This window comes from Rhynchophorus ferrugineus, unplaced genomic scaffold (assembly GCF_030347505.1).
Source record: "Rhynchophorus ferrugineus isolate W39M unplaced genomic scaffold, kcgeb_rfMv2 rfM10, whole genome shotgun sequence".
Classification (NCBI taxonomy): Eukaryota; Metazoa; Arthropoda; class Insecta; order Coleoptera; family Curculionidae; genus Rhynchophorus; species Rhynchophorus ferrugineus.
Window position 1 is genome coordinate 29,610,404 of NW_027472589.1, and position 25,997 is coordinate 29,636,400.

At 34.6% G+C, this 25,997-nt stretch overlaps 3 protein-coding genes across 4 annotated transcripts in view; all 3 read right to left on the bottom strand.

Annotated features, from left to right (window-relative positions):
• LOC143203413 (uncharacterized) overlaps positions 1-18,219 on the bottom strand; it is a 37,186-nt gene extending 18,967 nt beyond the window's left edge. Inside the window, exons 1-2 of the mRNA XM_076415531.1 lie at positions 18,026-18,219; positions 17,525-17,888 (exon numbers count right to left, since the gene is read on the bottom strand). Coding sequence (XP_076271646.1) covers positions 17,639-17,888; positions 18,026-18,219 — 444 coding nt within the window. The 3' untranslated portion in view covers positions 17,525-17,638. The remainder of the gene's footprint in view (positions 1-17,524; positions 17,889-18,025) is intronic.
• LOC143203998 (uncharacterized) overlaps positions 1-25,997 on the bottom strand; it is a 170,525-nt gene that overhangs the window by 139,279 nt on the left and 5,249 nt on the right. The gene's annotated exons all lie outside the window — the stretch shown is intronic.
• Positions 18,707-25,060, bottom strand: LOC143204025 (uncharacterized). Its single transcript, XM_076416450.1, has 3 exons — positions 24,924-25,060; positions 22,868-24,019; positions 18,707-22,628 (listed from the first exon to the last, which is right to left on the bottom strand). The coding sequence occupies exon 2, from the start codon at positions 23,632-23,634 to the stop codon at positions 23,185-23,187; it is 450 nt and encodes a 149-aa protein (XP_076272565.1). The 5' UTR covers positions 23,635-24,019; positions 24,924-25,060; the 3' UTR covers positions 18,707-22,628; positions 22,868-23,184.

A 25,997-nucleotide genomic window follows, 5' to 3' on the forward strand; every position in this document is an offset into this window, starting at 1 on the left:
TAAATAGGAATAAAGAAACAATGATTGAAAATAAGGAACGCTTCAGGTTACAAGAACTACCTAGCCTAGATGATTTAAGAAATGTTCTAACCAAACCAGAACAACAGCAAAAAGTCGTTGCCCCCGCTGAGAATTGAAATCGCGACCTCCACGTGTGTACTGAACGCTCTAACCACTACATCATAGAGGCAGTTGCCCACAATATGTCTACGGTTTACCATATGTTATGGTTGGTGCTTAAAAATCAAACCGAACGGTTTTTGCTTTGAATAACTTTGGTAATGAAACACTTACTCCTTACTCCTTAGAACTCATCGTACTTAAACAACTTCAAAGTATACAATTAGTTGTCTGTACGCCCCTATAAGATTTAAAGAAATATCCTCTAACTCCAAAACGTTGAAAAGTTGTGTCTTCCATCACATCAGCAATAGCATTATACACAAATATCTGATTATTTTAGATAAAAAAATATACGAAAACGTTGTACATGCCTTTGGAATTTGAAGGATTTTCTCGATTTCCCCATCACATCCTGACTCGGAAGTGGATTATTTCGAATAAAAAAATTATTTTGAAAATAGGTCAAAAATTGACGGAGAAATCAGTGAACATACATAAAAAAATATACAGTCGAGCATAGAACCTCCTCTTTTTTTGGCCCATTTGGCCGTACCGATTTTTCACAATAATATATACACTATTTTTTTCATATTGAATAAAAATTCTTGAATAAAACTATTCTACACACAGAAAAACAAAAATCATAGGTTCCATTTAAATGTTGTGTCATACTCAGGTAGTTCTTAAAAATGTAATGAACATCAGACCAATTCAAAACACAAAAAAACAACGTTAACGAACAAATAAACATAAATACGCAGTAATATATGTTTATGATACGAATTGTTGTATTTGGCGGCGGCCCAACAACATCTCACATAATCACAACTATTTGTTCTCTAATCGAAATAAAAAGGAAACCTTCGGTCCTGCCACTCGGCCGTACATCATCGGCTCGAACATAAATCCAGATAATTTGTGAAATTGGCAAAAAAAAACGTTGGCCTATGCCGTTCCAAAAGCGTTTTTATTTACGACGTTCCCGGATTCCCACGCATCACCTGAAGAGAACGGCCATAAAATCAAGGTCAAGATTAAAACCGTCGAAAAAATAACGAGTTTTTCTCGGTTCCCCCGTGATAATCGGGTAAATATCTGTATATATCAAAACGGTAAATGTATTTTTATATGTATTATGTCAGCTAAAATTGGTCAGTCTGCCTTGGAAAATAGCAAAATATAATGGCTGGGTATCCACATTGTTTCTGCTGGGATATCTTTGTTAGCTTTGTTATTAGGTGATTAAGCGTATTCTAATCGCGTTTTTTACTTTAAAAAGACAATTATTGAGAATTATTGGTACAATACATGATACCCCAAATATTTTCTACAGACAAACAAGAAAAAGTGATTGAAGTTTTCTCTAAAATAATTCAAAAATTAGAAAACAATAGGCCTGTGACCTGAAAAACCAGAAATGGCAAATAAAAACATTCGAATTGCAGGAACAGCATGCTAACCTACAAGTATTCCTAGAATCGTAACAAAATATTTGCTATTATCTGAAACCCATTTAACAAAGTAATCCATTATCAAATTTAGAGGATAACATTTCTAAGAACAAAAATAATAATAACAAAAAAAGAACATTTGCCACTATCAAGAATTCTGGATCAGTTTGTAGAAAATCAAGTAACAGCAGTGACTGTTAAACCAAGTAGATACAAGGTTACGTTAGCTGCAATGTATTGTCTTCCAAGGTACAATCAAAAGAAGGAAAATTATTAAAACGTCCTAAATAACCTAGATGAAAAATTTATAATGCAAAGTCCCCGGCCTGACACATAGATGGCGTTACTAGAATTAAATCCATATATATATATATATATATATATATATATATATATATATATATATATATATATGTTTTTTAGTTAGCTCTAACCCTCAAAAGATGCGTGTATAAATTTGACAGCTGTCGGACCATTAGTTTGTGAATTATAGCGCTTTGAGTGAAGCAACTTTTGTTATTGTAAAAAAAATGGATAAAAGGAATTTCGCGTGTTGATAAAATATTGCATTTTGAAGGGAAAAAATACAGTTGAAGCAAAAACTTAGCTTGATGCCGAGTTTCCGGACACTGCGCACAGGAAAATCAACCATCAAGGATTGGTATGCTAAGTTTAGACGAGGTGAAATGAGCACCGAAGACGGTGAACGCGGTGGACGCCCAAAAGAAGTTGTTACCGACAAAAATCCACAAAATGATTTTGAAAGACTGTAAATTGAAACTGAATGAAATAGCAAACACTCTAAAGATATCAACTGAACGTGTACATCATATCATTTACGAATATTTGGGTATGAGAAAGCTCTGTGCAAAGTGGGTGCCGCGCGAGCACACTTTTGACCAAAAGCAACGACGAGTTGATGATTCGAAGCAGTGTTTGAAGGTGATCAAGCGTAATAAACCCGAGTTTTTGCGTCAATATATGAAAAGGGATGAAACATTACTCCATCATTTCGTTCGGATCTCCAATCGACAGTCATTCGTTTGGACTGCACACGATAAACCCGCTCCAAAGCGTGGAAAAACGTAACAGTCGGCTGACAAGGTTATGGCGTCTGTATTTTGGGATGCGCATGGGATAATTTTCATTGACTACCTTGAAAAAGGAAGGACCATCAACAGCGACTAATACATAGAGTTATTGGATAGTTTGAAGGACGAAATCGCTGAAAAACGGCCGCATTTGAAGAAACTAAAGTGCTGCTTCACCAAGACAATGCACCGTGTCATAAGTCAGTGAAAACGATGGCAAAAGTCCATGAATTGGACTTCTAATTGCTTCCTCATCCAACGTATTCTTCACATCTGGCCCTCAGCGACTATTTCCTGTTCTCAGATCTCAAAATAATGCTCGCTGTGAAGAAATTGTCGTCGAATGAAGAGATGATCGCCGAAACTAAGACCTATTCTGAAGCAAAGGAAAAATCGTACGACAAAAATGGTATCGAAAAGATGGAGTGTCGCTATAGTCAGTGTATCACCCTTGAAGAGAATTATGTTGAATGAAAAAAACTAATTTTGACAAGAAAATGTGTTTTACTACGGTAGGCCGCGGACTTTTCAATTGACCTGTTAGTTCTCTATTTCATCTTATGGTATGAAGATTTTTTAAATAACTTTGAAATAATAGAATATCTACCAACAAGAACACCATTGAGAACACCAAGACCTCCGGCAACATAAAATTACATTTTGAAAGAAACATAAATTCCTATAAATCTACAGATTCCTATAATAAGGAGATCTAGCCGAAAAATATCGCTCCTGGACGCACCCGACAGTTTTATCGACCATCAAATTACCTCAAAAACAACGTTCCTCGTTACGTCCGCGACTCCGCACTCTTTAAAACCATTTCCACGCCGATAAATAACGCAAACTTTTCCCATATCGACGGTGGCGAGCGCAAGGACCGAAATAACCGCCGTTCCTGGCCGTAATCACTAATCGGCTTCCGTCTATTCGCGGCCCATTCCATCGAGAAAAAAAAACAAGATCGAACTATTTTCCTCGAATCGAAAGTGTTACGTTTCCTGGCAAATTGCACTCCTCTCCGCTCCGCCCCCAATACCCCTCAGACCGAAAATTATCCGTCTCCAATATGGTCTAAGGAAACCTGGCGAGTTCAGACCCGAGAATATTGCATTGTTGCCAAATAGTATGGGAAATTCGTCACCCACAATATATTGGTGGTAAATACGAAAGCTAAGAATGAATTCGTTGCCACTGTTCTATTGTACTTTCATTAAAACACAAGCAAGGCGAGTACGGGATTAATACATGAATATGTTTTTCACAAATTAAAATAAAATTAATCTACTTAAGCTTCAAAGTTAAGAGTAACACTTATATATACTATACAAGTTCGTATGGTTTGGGTCGCTTGTTCCTAAACTACAAAAAATGTTACCAAAACAACGCATCGAACTATTAAAATCGTACATTACAACCAGAATGTTTCGAGTCAAACAAGAAGAAGCTTACTCTACAATAAAAGAAGCTAAAGAAGGTGTACCACAAGAAAGTGTACTGGGACCAATGCTTTATCTACTCTACACTTGTGATATACCACAAACGGAAAATATTACGATGGCTACATTTGCTGATGGCTGCGATTACAGCTGTCGGAGACATTAGTGAAGAAGCCTCACGAAAATTACAACAGGCAAGTGACAATATAAATAATTGGACACAAGCTTGGAAAATAAGAATTAATGAAAGTAAATCTGTACATGTGCAGTTCACCTACAAACAAACCATACAAGCAACAATAACATTAAATAATACTATCATTCCTTATAGCAACAACCCTGAATATCTCGGAAGGAATCTTGATGCAAAACTTCGCTGGAAGGAACATATAAAGAAGAAAAGGAAAGAACTGGAATTAAATATAGGAAAATATTCTGGCTAATTGGAAGAAAATCACAATTATCAGTACATAATAAATTGCTATTATATAAGCAAATACTGAAACCTATATCTACATACGGAGTTCAATTATGGGGATGTTCTGCAAAGATTAACATAAATAAAATACGATTTTTTCACAACAAAGTCGTGAGAGATATTGTGGGCGCATCCTAATACTATAGGACTGATTACCTACATCGAAACCTTCAGATACCCACACTCAGTCAAGAAATCAAGAGAATTGCAAGGGGGCATGAGGAAAGACACCATTCTCATACTAATATTGAAATATTGCAACTTTTGGATAACACCAGAACAGGACACAGACTCAAAAGAATCAAACCATCTGATCTTGTGTAGTGTTGTGTAATGAGGTGCATATAATAAAAAATACAGCAGTGACATGTATAAACATTATTTCGCCAAAGACTGAAATAGGGCCGATGGGTCCTCCTAGTTATATACCTAGATTTAAGTTATTATAAAAACAAATTGTAGGTTAGTCGGAAATGACTAGTAACAATGTAATAATTAAATAATAAACAAAATCATGTTTTAAGGTCAAATCTGGGATCACTTCATATATCCATTTGATCTGCTTAATTCTGATCTGTTTACAATTCTGCCTTTATTATGTGCAAAGTGTTTCATAAACGTAATATCGAGGTAAATAACATTGTTGAAAACATTTGGGGTTAGACTTCATTTATTTTGTTAATTGTGTATACGAGTCCTTAATAACTTTGTTGTTGGTTTTCAGTTAGCAAATAAAATGGAAAATTATATTTAATATATGTTTGGTTTAGTTTTAAAAGTATGCATGAGGTTAAATATGCTTAGTACAATCTTCCTTTGCAAATTCATTTATTACTACCGTTCTGTACTTGCATTGATACACAAGCAAGGCAAATACAAAGACAAATATTAATTACTATAAATACTTCTTCAACAAGCATCAGTCAAATCCTATCATGGTTAGATCACAAAAGGTACATCAAATAGTTCGATGAGCTATACTTCACCAGGCTAAGAGAAACTGATATATGTTTGATTGAAGAATATGATGTGTGCTATGACAGAAATTAAAAAATTTCTCAAAAGCCTAAACAGATTTTGTAGTGATTTTATCTTCTACTTGATAATGTGCTCTTAATGTGAATTGTATGTGCTCTTATAAGTTTATAAAACTAATATTAAAATAAATTTCGAAACTAAAATTTGTGAATTATATTTATCCAAATATTACAAAAAAAACATTTCAAAGTACAATACCAGATACACTTTTTAGCTCCACAGAACTGCTACAAGTTTAACAAAATAAATAATAAAGATAATCCATCATCAAATGTATATAACTTAAACCTTTTTGTGTTGTAACTGTCATGAATAACCTTCAATTAACCACTAGTAATCAACAAAGAAATGAACGATAACCTCGAAATGAAATGAATCCACGAAAATGTCCATGATTTTGCAGTAAATCATGAAATAAGAAGTTAATAACTTTAACTTAAGTTGGTCTAATCTTATTTCAGTTTGGGAAATACTCAATTTGCTTGTGAATTGATGTAAGTAAGTTTCAAATGAAAAGTAGTAATAAATAAACATTTAAAATAACATTTTAAAATATATTTTAACCATAAAATGTTGAATAATGTTCTTGTTCTTATGAGGAAGGCAAATTAAAAAGGGTTAAACACGTTATTGAACAACTTGATATTTCCCAATACAATCACTTGTTAAAAATAAATCACTTGTTTGAAAGGAAGTTACTTTATATATAATGAATGTTTTATCAAGAGAATATCAATATATGTTTCTGTTGTTTAAAAAATAATAAAATAAATCTCGTTAAAACCATAACAACCGTCATATATAATTTCACAAATCCTGTGAAACATAAACATTTACTTGACTCATATTTTCTAAATGTTAATACAACTTTTTTTCTAAAAATTTTTAGATGGTGTTCCAAAAAACAGGAAAGAAGAGGAATGAGGATGGTCCTCAGACAAAGAAAAATTAAACGACCAAAAAGACAAGAATCAAGAAATGATTAAATAATGAAACCAAAACAATTACAACTACCATCATCAGCATCACCAACACCCGAGGAGAGGATCCACTTCTAAACCAGTGCATGCCATGCGCCACTGTAGCATTTCAATGCTACTTTTGTAAAAAGATTTATCACTTGCCTCCAAATTGGTTAGTCACCAGTTGCTGTCCACCATCCCACCATGTTTTGATACCGGAGTAAAGTGATGGATCCATGTTTCATCCATTGTCACGCATCGACGCAAAAATTCCGGTTTGTTATGTTTAAACATGGTCATACACTGCTGAAAATCATCAATGTTCTTGTTTTTAGTCAACAGTGAGTAAACACGGCACCCATTTTAAGCAGGGCTTTCAGAGTCAAATGCTCATACAAAATAAAACCGACACGTTCTTTTGATATATTTATAATGTTAGCTAACTTCACTTTTCGATCATTCAAAATGATTTTGTAGATTTTGTTTTCTGGTGTTACCGCCTCATCTGGACGTCCGCTGTGTTCTGTATCATTGGTGTCTCTACAACCACGTTTGAAATCAACAAACCAACGTTTTATTGTTGTTTCTGATGGAGTGGAATCCTTATAACATTTTTCAAGCAATTGATTGGCCTGAACGGTATATTTCGTGAAGAATCCATCAAGAAGCAGTGTAAAATTAAAACACGAAAATGTTTTTAACCCATTGCTTTTAAAATAACAAAAGCAGTGTCGCTTTTAGCACAATAACTCACAAACTTATGAGTAGAATATAATTTTCAGTTTTGTTCTGAAGGTTAGTACTGACTGAAAAAGCAGTGAATGCAATAAAACTAGCGCCATCGATGTGTTAGGCTCGAGACTTTTTATCACAATACATCCCACTGTTAAAGAGAATTGAAAATATTATTTTATATGAAATAATGAATAACGAATAAACCGGAATGGCAATATAAGAAAACTTTCAAATTCAAATCGAATGAATTCAAAAGGGCACATATTTATAGAAAAGGTAATTTAGGAGAGAAAAAAACGAGCAAACAGCAATAGCGTTTTAGATAGTCCGGAAAATTAATTTTCAAATAGATAGAAATAAAAATTGTATATTGTATTGCGCTGGAAAGTTTTGCTTTATAAAATACGCTATTTCATCAATAAATAGTGTTACAAACATTTTCATTTTGATAGGATGCTGATCAACGATATCTATTGACGAAACTGGGAAATACCAATATAAACAACTATTTAGTTATATAATTTTAAAAAACTAAAATGAAAAAAATTATTAAAACACATCTGCCTAATATTTTGTAAGTTTTTTTATATTTTGCGAAAAAAATTGTTGATTTTCGATTTTGATCAGTGTTCAGCATCATCACGGTCTGCTGTAAAGTTCCAAACTAATACCTGGTTGGAGACATGTATCATTTGAAGCTAGTACTATCCAAAACTAATATATCTGGTATAAAAAATACTCATTACATTGTTAGAACAAACATATCATATTTTCCTAAAAAACAAACTACTATAAAAGTTAGAATCAAAATAGTAAAAAGGCAAAAGTCTCGCTATTATATAACATATTTTCAAACAATCGTTGATAATTAAATGTAAGTTTACAACGACGTAGTTACATATCAAGCCCCCATCTCTCCAGCTTTTCCTCGTTGTAAATGGGACACATGTTTCACAATAGAAGTTCATAAAATTTCATTATAAATTTCGCATTTATTGCCCAAAGATTATATGTGCAGCGTGGCGTGTTTGAACAGTTGCGCTTTTAATATATTTCGTCCATTTTCTTTGAACGAGAGCATTTTACGACTTGTTTACTCCGCCGTTATTTCTCTATACTGGAAAAGTAGAAAAAGCCAATTCGAAAAATGTCGAGAAGTGTTATAACGCATTGCCACAAAAGTTTTCAGTTTAACTATTGAGGCCTTGAATAAATACTCGATGTTTACATCAAATACACGTTGTAGAAATAAGTTTGGTTATGGCGATTTTGATGTTAATGGCAAAGAACGGTCAGAAAGAATAAACAAGTTTGAATACAATGAACTGAAAGGCTTATTGGCTAAAAACCTAACAACAGAAAAAATATAAGCCTGAACTATTATCACCTTTGACCAACTCTATACTCATACCGAATTTATTATATATACTAATCATACTGAAAATATAATCAACGCATTACATTTATATCTCTAAAATATGAACGAATTTCTACGATCTCAACGATAAAAGTGTTTAATTATAGTATTATGTAGGTCCGTAACTCAATATATAGTGTAGCAATACCTCTAATTTGAATAGGTATTATCTGAAAGCCCTTTAGGGGTTGGGCCAGAGAATTTTCAGTCGGACGTTAAATCAGATAAAATAAAAGTAAAGTTTTTATCCGATACAGATGCACAATGTTGAATTTGCGGTTGGAAAATTACCCAAAACTATTACAAGAATGTTATCAACAGGAAATAAAGGTTTTCTTTCTCTACCGCCAAATAAATCAGGTCATAGCACTGACTCATAATTAACTCTAAGTATGCATACAAAATAAAATCGACGTTGTACTGAGAAATTGTTGTATGATGCTGAAATTAAAATATAGTGAAATTATATTATGTGATAATTCTTCCTTCCATGTTTCAACACCCCAATCTACAGCAGATATATAAATACTTTCAAAGGTTTCTAGTCAATTGTTAATTTTTTGTAGATTACTGTGAGACTTTAACATGTGATCATAAAATATAGTTTAAATAACAGGTCAATTGAAAAGTCCCCGGCCTGACACACAGATGGCGCTACTAGAATTAAATCCATATGTTTTTTAGTTAGCCCTAACACTCAAAAGATGCGTGTACAAATTTGACAGATGTTAGATCATTAGTTTGTGAATTATAGCATTGTGAGTGAAGCAACTTTTGTTATTGTGAAAAAAATTGATAAAAAGAAATTTCGCGAGTTGATAAAATATGGTTTTTTGAAGGGAAAAATACAGTTGAAACAAAAACTTGGCTTGATGCCGAGTTTCCGGACACTACCCCAGGAAAATAAACCATCAAAGATTGATATGGTAAGTTTAGTCGTGGTGAAATGAGCACCGGAGACGATGAACGCAGTGGACGCCCAAAAGAGATTGTTACCGACGAAAACATTAACAAATTCCACAAAATGATATTGAATGACCGTAAATTAAAATTGAATGAAATAGCAGACACTCTAAAGATATCAATTGAACGTGTACATCATATTATTCACGAATATTTGGGTATGAGAAAGCTCTGTGTAAAGTGGGTGCCGCGCGAGCTCACTTTTGAACAAAAATAACAACGAGTTGATGATTGGGAGCCGTGTTTGATGATGGTCAAGTGTACTAAACCCGACTTCTGCGTGGATATGTGACAATGGATGAAACACGGCCCCATCATTTCACTCCGAAGTCCAATCGACAGTCATCCGAGTGGACTGCATACGGTGAACCCGCGCCAAAGCGTGAGAAAACGCAACAGTCGGCTGGCAAGGTTATGTCGTCTGTATTTTAGGATGCGCATGGAATAATTTTCATTAACTACCTTGAAAAAGGAAGGACCATCAACAGCGACTCTTACATAGCGTTATTGGACCGTTTTAAGAACATAATCGCCTAAAAATTGCCGCATTTGAAGAAAAAGAAAATGCTGCTTCATCAAGATTGTGCACCAAGTCGCAAGTCAGTGAAAACGATGGCAAAAATCCATGAATTGGGCTTCTAATTGCTTCCTCAGCCACCGTATTCTCCAGCTCTGGCCCCCTGCGACTATTTCCTGTTCTCAGATCTCAAAAGAATGCTCCCTGGGAAGAAATTTTCATCGAGTGAAGAGGTGATCGCCGAAACAGAGGTCTATTTTGAAGCAAAGGACAAATCGTACTATAAAAATGGTATCGAAAAGTTGAAGGGTCGCTATAAGCAGTGTATCACCCTTGAAGGGAATTATGTTGAATAAAAAAAAAACTAATTTTGCCAAATGTGTTTTACTATGGTATGCCGGGGACTTTTCAATTGACCTGTTATATTTTTAATAAAAGCAATTTGATGTTTCAACATTTTTATCAAATCTTATATCTTATCTTGTTATCAACTAAATAGCAAGCGTTTAATAGTAATTCGTCTCCAAAAGTGCCAACCTCAAGTCCATTTTCTCATGTTGAATTCAAGTGATGTCAGAAAACTGAGGGAATGTCGTTTTTAGAGATGGACAATGTTTAGCACCTAATATCCATTTCATAAATAAATGATTTATTTAAAAAAATAAGAATTGGCGAAGACTTATTCAATGTTCTAATATATTAAACCCTGATTTTGTGTTTATATTTACTAGTAGTTACACTGCACAATACTCTAATTTCTTCTTAATTCATAAAATCGTTATCAGTAATTTTTATCTCGAGTATTTAACTATGACGCATGTCACTACAATTTTTTTTGTGAAATATCGAAAGAAACTCGTTTTTATAACTTCCTGTTTCATTAAATTCCAATGCTTTACGTAAAATCGATAATATTTTTCACTTTTATTTATTTTGTGTAGTTTTGAGCCGTGGGTTTATTAAATAATGCTATAGATTTATAAATGTTATATAAATAATTATGTTTGTTTGGGAGGGTTTAGGATGGTAGTGTTCGGCTATAGATAATTTTCTTAACCAAACTGCTAATGATAATGTGCTTTGTAGCACATTATCTATTTATGGTTCAGTTTCATGAATAGTTCGAAAGGCATGTTGGTCGGTGGCATTTCCCCTGGCTTATTGAAAGCACTTCCACAGAAAGCAATCAACAAGTTGACATACATATTTAAAGCTTGTTTGTGACTGTATGTGATACAACGATTTCGTCCTTCAAACGGTCCAATAACGCTATATAATAGTCGCTGTTGATGGTCCTTCCTTTTTCAAGGTAGTCAATGAAAATTATTCCATTCGCATCCCAAAATACAGACGCCATAACCTTGCCAGCCCACTGTTGCATTTTCCCGCGCTTTGGAGCGGCTTCACCGTGTACAGTCCGCTCGGATGACTGTCGATTGGACTTCGGAGTGAAATGATGGAGCCATATTTCATCCATTGTCACATATCGACGAAAAAACTCAGGTTTATTACGCTTGATCATCTTCAAACACTGATCCGAATAATCAACTCGTCGTTGTTTTTGGTCAAAAGTGAGCTCGCGCAGCACCCATTTTGCACAGAACTTTCTCATTCCCAAATATTCGTGAATTATATGATGTACACGTTCAGTGATATCTTTAGAGTGTCTGCCATTTTATTCAATTTCAATTTACGATAATTCAAAACCATTTTGTGATTTTTTTAAAATGTTTTCGTCGGTAACAATCTCTTTTGGGCGTTCGCCGTCTTCGGTGCTCATTTCACCACGTCTAAACTTAGCATACCAATCCTTCATGGTTGATTTTCCTGGGCAGTGCCCAGAAATTCGGCATCAAGCCAAGTTTTTGCTTCAACTGAATTCTTTTCATTCAAAAAGCAATATTTTATTTCAATATGTTGAGAGGTGTCAAATAGTTACACTACAAAACATAAAGACAGAAAATATAGGTGCAATCATAACCATGTTCACAATGTGCGTCATTGTCACCAGAAAGTCGATGAGATGGGAAACTGATTTATTTCAGTATAAAAATGAAACAAAAATGTTGTGTTCTAGAGTGCGAAAATTTAAATAGAGTACATTATTTTCCAAAGGATCCTACTGTATGTAGCACGGAAGGTCTATTTAAAATTTAATCACATTAAATTTAAGGGAATAATCTCTTATGAATTCCTACATAAGTAATGGAAGGTTTATTCTTTACATTTAATTCAAATGTGGAAGAGCCTTCCATTATTTGGTTAAGATGGAACTCCCAATTGTAAGACTTCTATTATGGTCTATGTACAATACTAAATTGGAAGACATATGTGATTTTCCAAAGATTGCTTTGAAAGAGATGAATCTATGCCTTCAATTTCAAGCAGATAGGAACCAGGCAGTTCAACACCAAAAAAAGACCAAAAACTAAGGGTATTATTCAACTATTGTTATTATGTTATATAATCTCAATAGTATTCAACGGTTCCTGGAATCTGATCTAGTTATGTAGTGAATAATGGTTATTAATTACAAACATTTTATACAATACCTAATTTAACTAAAATTGCGAATCAAATTTTAGGCCAACAAATGCGAGTATTTTTAATACAATTAATTTGTCGGGACAACCCCAACCGTAAATTGCAATAAGAAAAACAATAATTAAGTGGTGTTTGTTTTGGTGAAAAGTTAAAAGGATTTCAAAAGGCAATTTTACATATATTTTCATAACAAATTTTGTAGAAATGTAAAAACTTTCGTTATTGAAGCTGATTAAAGGAGATGTAATTTAGGAATATTATGTTTACTTAATAAATTTCGGTATATTCCAATTTCAAATTATATTATTGAACTAGTGGTTCTTGACGTGTGCTTAGAAATGGCCTTCAATATATCTTTACTCTGTTGTTATACACATTATTATGACTTTTTAATTCATTTTTCGATTAAAAAATAACATTTAAAATGGCTAACAGAATAGATACCGGGAATCTTTCTGTAAATTTGACCGAATACAGATACTATGGTGTCATTTTCAAATAATAACACTAGACAAATTTCTCATAATGAATGATGATCTTGTGAATGATGTTATTAATTGCCAATTACATGAATATTAAAATATTATATAACTTAAGAATAAAAAATTCAATATATTCCAATTTAAAATTATATTATTGTAGTCTTTCTTGAGGTGACTAAAATCATGACTAACAGAATAGACACTGGGGACCGAATATACTATGGTGTCATTTTAATGTACTATGGATATATTTTAGATGATAACAGTAGTCAAATTTCTGATAATGAATAATGACGTTGTGACTGAAATCGACAGAAAAACTCGACGAGAATTTGGAATCATCTATGACAAGCCGAATACGAAAAGAAACTCGATGATTTACGTGTCAAGTTGACAAACGCGGATGAGATACGATAATATTGATTGCGAAAGATCGTGGTCGAAACATTGTAATCAACCACAAATTACTGTAACGACTGTATTGGCATCAAATAACAGAAATAATTAAAAAAAGAATTCCATTATATCAACCTAAAGAACCCGTACACACATACTTTAAACTTAGAAAAAAGTTCCTCATGTAGACTGTATCATTAAAATGGAAATAATTGTTGTAATAACTTATTGTATAGAACTCGTAACAATTGTAGCAAAGTTGAGGTACATATGGAACCTTTGTTCCAACTCACATTTTTAAAAGCTAAGCAAGCGCAAATACTAATAGACAAAAAACAGTTTTCTAACTTAGTTAGTTGTAGAAGGTTAACTTTATTTATGTAAAATTTTATGACTCGAAGGTTACCTTTTATATTTCGGTACTGTACTAAACTAGTACATCTGAAAAATGGTGTTTCTATCGTCAATTTGGACAATTTAAAATTATTTCTGTTATTTATAAGTGTTTTTTGTTTATATACATACATAGCTTTAAATAGCTGGGAATCAAATAATAATCAAATAAAAACAATCAAAAGTAATCGAAGAAATATACAGGTTAAACATAAATTATCTAATGATAAATAATTAGAAAACGCACATGTTCTGAACTGAGGCAGGACTAGGACATGATGGAGGTATAACCTCAGCATTGTTCATGACATATATGGATTAAATAATATTGAAATTTCAGATCTAAAAAACAGAACTGACAGCCGATAAAAGCTCATAGTCCAGACCACTTACAAAAATCTAATCAGATGGAAGACGATACTACGAGAACATGGAATGATATTGAACAATAACAGAACGAAAGTTATGATGGTGCGTGATCCAAAAGAAATTAATATACAAATTGAAAGATTAAGAATAGAACAAGTGAATTCATTCAAATATCTGCGAATAGAAATTGAAAGTAATGGAAATCAGAAAAGGAAATGAATGTCTGAATTATAAAAAATTATTAATCTGAGTGATTTAATGACCTCGGGTCTTCACATATCGAAGATAGGTGAAAGATGACACTGAAATAAGACAAGGCCTCAATATTGAATCTTTGGTATACATAGTACAGTTGGTGGGACCTTTGATGAACAACGTGTGGAGGAAAAAACACAAGTTAAGACAGTTTGCAGAAAAAGAAGAAGAAGCAGAACGAAATACTGCAAAAAAGAGCAAAACACAGAGCCGAAGCAAAAATATTGGAAAAAAGCAAAACCTATGCCACTTAGAACAAAAGCCGTTATGATCGTATAGTTTCTTAATATTAGGAATTAAAATTAGGAAAATTGATTGCATTTACATATAGATGAATCCTAAAATTATGATATTCATATGGGAAATTTTAAAACTGAAAAAACTGACGTCATGTTTTAATATAAACATTGTGAATAACAAATGATGTTTGAATATTATTATTTAAAATTATGAAAATATTGACGAATCGCAAAAATCGCTATATAAAAATGTTAGATATTAAAATTGCAAAAAATTACATCATGCTTTAATATAAGTCTTGAAAATGATAATAAAGAGTCATATAATAAATTGATTTTATTTCCTACTGAGCAACAGTGCATCAGAATGGATGTTCGTCAGTCAGTATAGTTAAAAACATTATTTTTTATAAAACCTACACATTTCATATCTGGTGTAATCGTTAAGATCATAAGGACCACGAGGGTTCCTTTGAAATCAATCAATTAACCCGAATCAAATTAATTATCAAGGAAAGAAGACAGGTTGAAGTTGAATTGGCAATCTTTAAGCAGTTACTCGAAGAACTCCTTGGTGTAGTTAAGTGGAGTCCGGGCAAAAGTATCGCAGCTGAAGCTCTTAGGTCACAAAAGGTGGATTAAAGGTGTTTAACGACCCCTAGCTATAAACCATTATATATTTGTGGACTCCCGGTACATGCATCACAGTTCAGGATGTGAGGCCACCACAAGCGGATTGAAGTTGTTGAATATAAAAGTTGGACAGAAACTTACAGTACAGGGTGTAGGGCTATCAAAGGCAGATTGCAATAGCTGAGTTTCTCAGCCGTAGACTATTGGAATTTGGAGTCATCAAACCTTTGAATGCAAGGTATACCGTGGAAGTTTGAATAGAAACAGTGTTATTTAGAAGTTTATAAAAAGCAAACAGGCGGACAAAATTATGATATGACGCTAATCAAAGATAATTTTAGACGAATTCTGGTCATTTCTTTAAGAGGAGGTATTATATTGTGCGACTGATACAGTTCTACTTATTACATTTATGTCACATTGATTAGACATAAAGTTTCGTTTACAATAGAATAAAATTGAGCCAGTAGTAGTTTTTCCTTGCTTTTGTTATTAGTGAGGGGTTAACCTCACATTTCTTAAAATGGACATATATGTGAAGAAAATATTAAAAGGAACAGAGAAATATTATTCCAGACTATCAATTTGGCTTACATAATAAACATTGAACAACAGAACAAATACGTAGATTAGTCAACCAAATTAACAAAAACTTAAATGATAAAAAATATTGCTCCCCTGCATTTCTCGATATATCTCAGGCCTTCGGCAAGGTGTGCACACTGGACTGCATGTTAAATTGAAAAAGCTTTTGCCCCATATGCATTTTGAACTGCTGAAAACCCACCTCATCGACAGACATTTTATTGTCAAACAGGGTGACGAATACACTGACCTAAACCCAATATATTCGGGTGTTCCCTAGGCCAGTGTTATTTGCCCATTGTTATATCTATTGTATACAGCTGACCTACCGAACTCAAGAAACACTACTGTTGCAATATATGCTGACGATACAGCGGTTTTATCATCACACGAAACATCCAACTTTATCTAAAAAAGTTGAATTATGGTTGAAAACATGGCGTATCAAAGCAAATGAGACACAATCTACCCATGTGACATTCACTCTTTGTAGAAGAACTTGTCCCCCAGTAAAAATGAACAATTATGAACTCTCACAAGCAGACAATGTTAAATATCAGGGAATGCATTTTGATCGACGCTTAACATGAAAAAAACATATAGTGACAAAACACAAACAGGTTCGGCTTAAACTAAACCAAATGTATTGGGTGAGAGAGCATAAATCTAAATTATCCATAGATAACAAGGTTTTGCTGTATAAGTTAATACTTAGGCCCATTTGGACCTATCCAATGTCCCAACAAACTAGTTCAGCACGATATCCTCCTAGAACCCATAACGAGTCGTGATTCAAAGAGTTAGTGCAAGGGTGTCTGGAAAAAATCCCAATGCACTTGCCAAATAGTTAAATGTGCACGATGACAGTGAAATGCGTAGGCTCAAACGCATACTAGCATACGAACTGAGGGCAGAACTGAGCTGCACAGCAGATCACTCACTGAAGCAATCTTCTACATGTCAGTTTAATTATATTGTATAACGGAAATCATACTTATCGCACACAGGCAGATTGTTGAAGTTCTAAGAGATCAACTTTTAAAAATATTAAAGCCATACAAGAAGCAAGAAGCTCTACGTCCTTTCCTTTCCTTTTTAATTTATCAAATCTTTTCCCGATGCTATTTCAAACAAATCCAACGATTAACGAGCACCGGGACCGGAATGCATCATCGTGCTTTAAACATTACACATCGGCAAACTCGAATAATCAGCAATTACGGCCGGACCGGCTGTTGGAACTGGGCCAGCGCGCTAGAAACATTGACAGTTAACGATCGTTCTTGTAAAAAGAACCATCGAAAAATATGATTTATTTTCCGTTTGGAATTACGAAAGCAGCAACACACAAAGCGGGGACACGCATACACACACAGACACACACACGCAAAAACACGAAAACTGTTCCGCATACCGTCGCAGAGCTTGCAACGTTTGGCCCGCGGTCCTTCGGAGGGGGTCGAGCCTTGAATCGTTGCGGCCGTGAAAGGTCCCGTGCTCACGGGCATCTCTTCGCGCACCCTGAGGCTCAGAGCACACCATCACGACCGGTTCGCGCCGCCCTCAAAGGTCCCGTCGGTGGTCGCTCGCTGATGAACACCTGAAGTTGGAGCGCGACCGAACTGAAGAAGAAGGCGACGGCTGTGGGCATGACGGGGAACGAGTTCGGGGCGAGGGAGAGCTCAATGGGGGCCGGCTCTGTCCGATACGGAGGACAGCGACATGGCACGGAATGTTTTTTTTGGCGTGGCGAGTGTCGGTGCGTCGCGGACGGTTTACTGAGGCGTCGCGGCGCCGAGGACGACGGCGTCGCGGTTTGGCGGAGTGGTGGGGAGGCGATAGTAGACGAGCGCGGATGTTCGGCACGGTGCCGTTGTCAGATTTAAGAAAATTTCCTTGGAAAACGAGGAAATACCAGTCATTCGAAGAACTCTTTTTAATTATTGCTCTTAGTGGTTCAACAATGTATCCAGTGGACAATAAGCATTTATTATGATCATAATATATACATGACAGATAGGAAATCAGTATTTTTGATTCGTTCGAGTGGCTACACCAAGAAATAACGAAAACTGCAAAGCGATACCAAGGATTTTGAGTCGAAGGCATGATAAACGATTACTGTTGGACCCTAATGCTTGAAAAAGATCCCAAACAGTGTAAAAGACTCAGTTCAATACTTGTTCATTTCTCATTCATACTTTTTAATTCAACAAACGGCCGTTAATAATAAAAAATAATAAATTAATCGATTTACTGAATATTTCGAAAACTAGAACCGATTAACCTACAATTTACCTTATAAATAGTGTTCGGAACTATCGACTGAAATCGACTACCGACTGTTTAGTAATTGACTACTTTTTACTATCAACTGTTTCAGTCGCTCTTTTTGGTTCGACTGCTTTTGTTACTATTTACTATCCACTGTTTCAGTCCTGTACTTTTAGTTACTATTTCTGGTTCTACTAGTTTCCTTCGACTGATTTTTAACAGAACGTTAAAAGGTAACGGCTCTGTCGTCCTAGCCGTAACCTTGACAAAAATGTACCTAATTTATGCTTACATAGATTTAACATATATGTAATATATATAGTTTTATTTTTTTTGGTACTTTGCTAAATAACAATATATTATATATTAATATAACAGCATTTTGGAACGATATTTTTCAAGATTCTTAATGTAATAGGGTAAAAATATAGGGTATAAATATTAAAATACTTTTGATTCCTTTTATGGCAATAATAGGTAACATTTCGATTACTCTCTCGATTTTTGTTCAAATATATTTCCGTTAAATAAATAAATAAAGCCTTTACTTTACTTAAAAAAGCTCTAGTAGTCATTGTGCGATCATTTTTAATTATGTCATGGATTAGCTTTTTTCTATGATTAAATTTTATGATTTTGTTTAACTTCTATTGTATTGTCTATAGTTATAATAGTATATTATTTGAAGATAGTAACTAACATATTAAAATACGATATAACATTTGCGGTGTATTATTAATCCATTCCGTAGAAAAATCCATTTCTTTTTTTAGATTCACAGAACATTCAAATATAAAAGTAATTCTACTTCGTTTAAAATTATATTATTAATTGTATATGAATAGTATACAGTAATTATTTTTTCCTTTTCTTTTTTAAAGTTAGTACGTGAAGGAACATGTACATTTCCGTCTCGCTCATACTACCCTTGGAAAATATAAGCACATTAAGTGCTCCAAGCAATTATCTCCGTCCTTTCGCTCTCACAATTTATACAGGAAAGGGTTCGTACATTTTCGTCTGACAATAGGAATTAAAAAAAAACAGTCGACCGTGTATTTGATTGAAAATAGTAATTACTATTTTCAGTCGCTAGTTTTTTGACTATCGACTGTTTCGTCTGTTTTCAGTCGATAGTTCCCAACGCTGCTCACATACAAATTAATACATGACAAGCTTCTGGTAAAAGCCTGTAATTTAAAAAAATATTGTGTAAGATACAAATAATGTTTAAAAAGCCAAAGCAAAGCCCGGACTGTTTCAGTGTATACGGCTTGTTCATATAGACATATATCGTTGTTTTTCCGATATTATTCGCTCAATTACTACACAAATCATACGGACCCGGTCATAATCCCGACGGACTAAGGTCGAACGGGTAAACAGATCGGAACTCCCATCACCCCCCTCGAATACGCCGAATGCGGATATGGAATCAAATTAAATAAACATGGGACGGGGTCGCGAAAAAGGGAAATTTGTTTATCTCCTGTTTCCTGGACGGCCGATTAGTAATTCTCACGGTAAAACGACTACCGGATTTGTAGGTTCGTCTTTACTCGGTCCCGATGGAGCTCGTTAAGTCGACAATAACAAACTCTGACCGATACCGGTGCCCCATGGGCGGTAGATCGTTGAATTTTCATATAACAGAATTTTCAAATAATGTAGAATTAGTCCTATATATATATATATATATATATATATATATATATATATATATATATATCCCGCCTTCAATCAAGGACCCCAGGATGAAGCTTGATCTATAAAAACCCGACACAGATTCTCGACGGTCTCTAAAGGGCATAGTCTCTCCCAGAGACCTTTAGCTCTGAATAAAGCGTATGTCTTCGGAAAAAGCTCCAGGACCAGATGGTATCACAGTAACCATCTGAAAAACCTCACCAGCAAACCACTTTCACAGCTTGCTAATATTATCAACTCCATTCTGAGGTTAAAGAATTTCCCAAAGAATCGGAAACATGCGCTTCTCGCAATCATTCCAAGAAAGAAAGTCCAATTCATCTGACTATAGGCCACAGCCTGATTAGTTCATTTTCCAAACTTGTCGAAAACCGATATTAGATACTTTAAACAGCTTCACAGACGCACGCCAACTTAATACCGAACGAACAATGCGGTTTCCGTGCCAAAGACTCAAACCTTCATCCAGCTGCCTGCGTCGCAGCAAGCATCCACCAGGCACCAAGAAAAGGTCGCAAAGCTGGAGACACCATTTTAGATGTTTCCAAAGCTTTTGATCAAGTATGATACAACGGTCTAGTCTACAAAGCGAACCAGCCAGCAGTAGGACCAGATTAGGTCATTCTGTAGACCAACAGAATGACCTAATCTTCCTGATTGATTCATACTTGGACGATCCTTTCAAGTGATGATCAATGACGGAGTCTCCTCCCGAAATGGTGAGAAAGTATAGAATAATTCCAAGGAGAATAGTAAAAACAATGGTGGTTTCCCATAAAAGTATCACTGTCACTTTAACCAATAGTTTCACTGTCATAAAAGATCGGTATTGTTGTTGATTGTCAAAAATTAATGGGTACGTTCGAAGCCTTATTTCGTGACTAACAATATTGAATACTGCTATTACAATACACAACGTATTCATGATTGAAGCTAATTTCTTGGTATTAGCCGTTTAGTAATGTACCACTATTATACTTATGAACAAATGTACGTATTTTTTGGTAGGTTCATCGATTAGACAACGTGAAAATAATAACATATACCAGTTAGCCATTTAGTTCTATACATCTTGCCCATATTTCAGGCAATTTTTGGATGCCATCCTAACCAAACTGTTTGTCCTTTGAGTAATACCATTAATCGAGCCATTTTCTAACTTCTTCGAAATTGACGAAGTGCTGCTCTGTAATCGTGTCATTGTTGCGAAAATTTGACACTGGGAACAAGGTCTGGAGAGTACGTCGGGTGCGATAGTATGTTCCTACCAAGTGATTTATTTCAACGGTTCCTTGACCGGTTTTGCTTGATGTGAAAAATCACTTACCGTGTCTTCTGATCCATTCTGGACGTTTTTCGATCAATGCATGGTCCAAATTGATCATTAGTTATCGGTAGCGATCACTAATAACTGTTTCACCAGGTTTTAACAGTTCTTAATACACCACGTCACTCTGGTCTAAGAAACACAGAGCCATTGTCTAGCGTCCAAAACGAATTAGCCTTGAAGTCGATCGACCGGCTTCGTCTAGTGATAACGATGATATTTTGCGCTTAGGATTTTCAAAATAAATCCACTTTTCATAACCCGTCACCATTCGATGCAGAAATTACCTCCGATCATACCTTTGAAACAACATTTCACACGCGATTTTTCAATTTTCCATTCAAATTTCTACCAGAAATAAGTTAACCGAATGTTAAATAATTGCAGATACGGGGACAAATTTATCACTTATTAGGAGCTCTATTACCAGTATCAGATACAGATTATCAATTCTTAGAAATCTGGCAAAACAGTGACGCGAACTATGATCCAAGAACTACAAACCCTTTTTGTCCAGAACAACGACTTGAAAATAGATTTGGGACGGATGCCATTTGAAAAACCACTAGGACATCTAATAAGTTATAGCATTGGAAAGGTTTTTACTTTAAAATACTATTTTATTTTACGAAAACTAGTTGGCACTTGTCGAACGGCGATTCAACACGACACTGACGGTTTAAATCTATCCTAACATGAACTAAACCCCTAACCCTAGACGTCACACTAATTACACCACTAAGTCTTAACACAAACACGTAGCCTTATACCTTTAAATCCACAGTCTCTGTAGTCTGTACCGTATTAGTCGCGCGATATAACAAGTATACGTCTATATTTGTAATTGCTCCTTAAACATAAACATATTAGACTGGAGAATCGTAACATAATATTTGTAATAAAAAGTTTACGGAGAGTTACGAAGTTCAGTTTAAGAGGGAGAATCTTAGAAAGGGGACGAATGACGAAGAGATTTGGCAGTGATGGCCGATTACGGAGATTAACAGATTTTATCTAAAGGGGCAATATTCTAATAATTAACAATTATAGATGACTATCGTTTAAATTAATCATAAACACCCTATCCAAATCTTATTTATGATACACACCCAACCTTTCTTATAAGTTTACGTTATACTTCGATGATAGGAGTATATATTGATCGTATGAAGTGAAAGATGAAACAATAGAGTACAATGAAAATATCGACCTCCATGTATGAGCTGAACGCTCTAACCATTACAACTTAGAAGAAGTTGCGCATTGCCATGTTGCGATATTTCTACGATTTCTCATATGATATCATAAGTGCTTAAAAGGCAAACTAAATGGTTTTTACACTAAACACTGAACTACTTCGGATTTTCCGTTACATCAATTCAACAATAACATTATACACAAATATCTGATTATTTTAGATAATAAAATATGTGAAAACTTTGAATATACCTTTGAAATTTGAGGGTTTCGATTTCCCTCGATTTCCCCCCTTCCCCGATCTAATCCTGACTTGGTTCCAATGGGACCACCTCGGAAGTGTACTCTTTCGAATAAAAGAACAATTTTGAACATGGGTCCACAACTGACGGAGAAATTGGCGAAATATATATATATATATATATATATATATATACAGCCGAACATAGAACCCCCTCCTTTTTGGAAGTCGTTTAATAAACCTAGGAAACGGCCGTTGTTGATTAGCTGGTGTTAAATGGTTTCGAGCGAGAAAAAAATGAAATAATTCGCCGCCGCTAAAACCTTGTTTATTCGCCCGATGGAGATTTCACTGGTGCCTCGATCAATTTCCCGACGAGGCTGTTCGACGGAGCATCAACACTTCCCAACGCATACAAACAAAAACTGCCGTTTTTCTCGCGATGGTCGGTCGACGCCGGGCCAACAGCCGGCCCGCAAAAGCAAACAAATCGGGCTGGGCCGGCCAGAGGTAAACATTTCACCTGCGTTTGGAATAAAACAGGTATGGAGGCCAGGAGATTTATCTTAATGTCGGCTGGGAAGTACTTGCCTCGATTTGCGTTTATACTATCGGACACGTGCGTCTTCGGTATTCGAACCGATATAAACGAAGTGCGGCCCTCTTTACTAACAACAACTTCATCCTTGGGCCGAGCGATTTCCGTTAACATCGGCTGCGCCCGGTTGTATTGTACCATTGTGTTGCATAATTCTCGTAGTATAGTAAATAAATACATCCCGAAAACCCAGAGTACTGGTATCCAAGCAACCCATTGTTAGTTAAATGGCAAAAACCTAATTAATATCACTTGACGAATGCCCGATTCCTCAAGCAGAATCAGCTAATACAGATTGTACTGGAGGTTGAGCACGGTAATTCGTTGATTTGTACTGATTCCTTGCACTCTATTCTGAATGCATATTTGAATATGCATCTTTTAGACACCCTCTTATCGTCCGCATCTATATATCTATGACATTCTTACTGGACAGAAGAGAAAACTATGAATTGTTTGGGTCCCCAGTTATGTGGGCATTGGGGATAATAAGAGAACAGACTCAGCAGCTAAAGAAGCCACTCTAAATAGCAGAGGTATTTCTAGCCTTCCATATTATATGGACCTATATCCCATTATCACTACATAGTATAAAACAAAGTCGCCTTTTCTGTCCCTATATCCCTATGTGCGCTCAAATCTTTAAAACTACGCAACGGATTTTGATGCGGTTTTCTCCAATAGATAGAGTGATTCAAGAGGAAGGTTTATATGTATAATACATGCATAATATACTAAGGCAACATTGCTAATTTTAGAGGCTTCTAACGTGATGTCGTAAATTAACCTATTTTTTTAGGCTTATTTAGCAATTAGCAAAAGCGCTGCCTAACCCTACGAGTTAGATCAAATTAATGTACTACAGTATTGTACACCATAAAAAGGTCTACAAAAAAGTCCGCGATGGTATATGTTTATCTTTTAGGGATAACCCACATTAACCATTTTTATTGTTTACTTTTTACGTGAGAAAATGGCTTATTTACGAAGCTATTTTAAGCAATACGGCATTAATCCTTATCGAATTAAGTACCTTAAATACAGTGTGCAATTAATATAGATCAATATGGTTCCTTACAGCATGTAAATTAAACAAATATTTTCGGAGATATTACAAATTTAAAATTTGCGTTTAAAAATGTGTAATGTAATAAAAATTGTATGAATTTAGATATTCCAAAGATAGCAGGAAATCTTCATAGTAAGTATAGGGGAAGAGGAATTGTTTTACTCCAAATTTAATGCGTGCAGGCCAAGGGCAGTAATGAATGAACCAAAAATACTGGATCGATTTTAATCATGTTTTCATTGAGTGACATAGGCATATATATTTTATGCCCGTGCAAAGTCGGAGCGGGCCGCTATGTTTTTATATACAACGTTCATATTTTTTCTGTAGTGTATTTAATTTAGTATCAGCATTGCAGCCGTGCGAAGCCGGGGCGGGTCGCTAGTTATAACTAAAATACATAATATTGTTCAACTAGAACAGCACTGTATCGAGGGCGATTATGGGTCACTAAGTAAGATTTTTTCCTTCTATAACATTATTTACTAAAAGGTATGTGTCCTGTTAAATAGGTTAATAATCGGACATTGTCGGTTCTCACATTCGTCTCTTATAATTGGCGATGTTCCTCCTTTGTGTGATTATTGACATACAATCCGACATGTTTTACTATCACCTAAAGGTCTAAGGTATATTCGAGATAGACATAACATAGACAGAAATCACAAAACTCTGTTTAGTGCAAACCACGTCGATAAACTTTTCAGTTAATTACAAGAAATTCATATACAATATCCTTTTTTATTTCTCATCTCATATTTAATTTGATTTATATTTCCAACCTTTACGTTATATTTTATCTACTGTTCTTGGACCTCAATATATTTATATATTATGTATTTTATTATGTAAATTATAATTTTTAAATTATTGTTATTTAATATCTGCTTTTATGTTAATTTTATTTACTTATTGATTTTTATATTTTGTCTATATTATTATAATTTTCTGCTGTGTTATATATTACACTTGTAACATTGTTATATTTTAAATGTATAATATTTATTTATGTTTTATCCATTGATTGGTTATTGTTTTAATAATACAATTTGTGTTTGTATCCTATATTTACTTTAGACATGTTTATTCTATTAATAAATATAAAACATAAATTCCTAAATAACAAAAAAGTGGTGAAGTGGCTATAATTAAAAAAATAAAGCCAATCTGGACCTATGGGTTGCAAATAAGGGGTTGCACTAAAACAGCAAACCAACTAGTACTCCAATGCTTGTCGTTACGGAACCAACGAAGAGCTGCACGATGACCTCGAAATCAAATGGACTTAAGTGATTCAAGATTTCGCCTTAAAACATGAAATAAGGTTGCTAAATCGCAGCAACGTGGAAGCAATATAGCTACTAGGCAACACGCGGGAAATCATAACATTGAAGAGAATCAAACCACATGAACTTGTGTAACAGGTCAATTGAAGAGTCCCTGACCTAACACTAGATGGCGCTACTAGATTTAA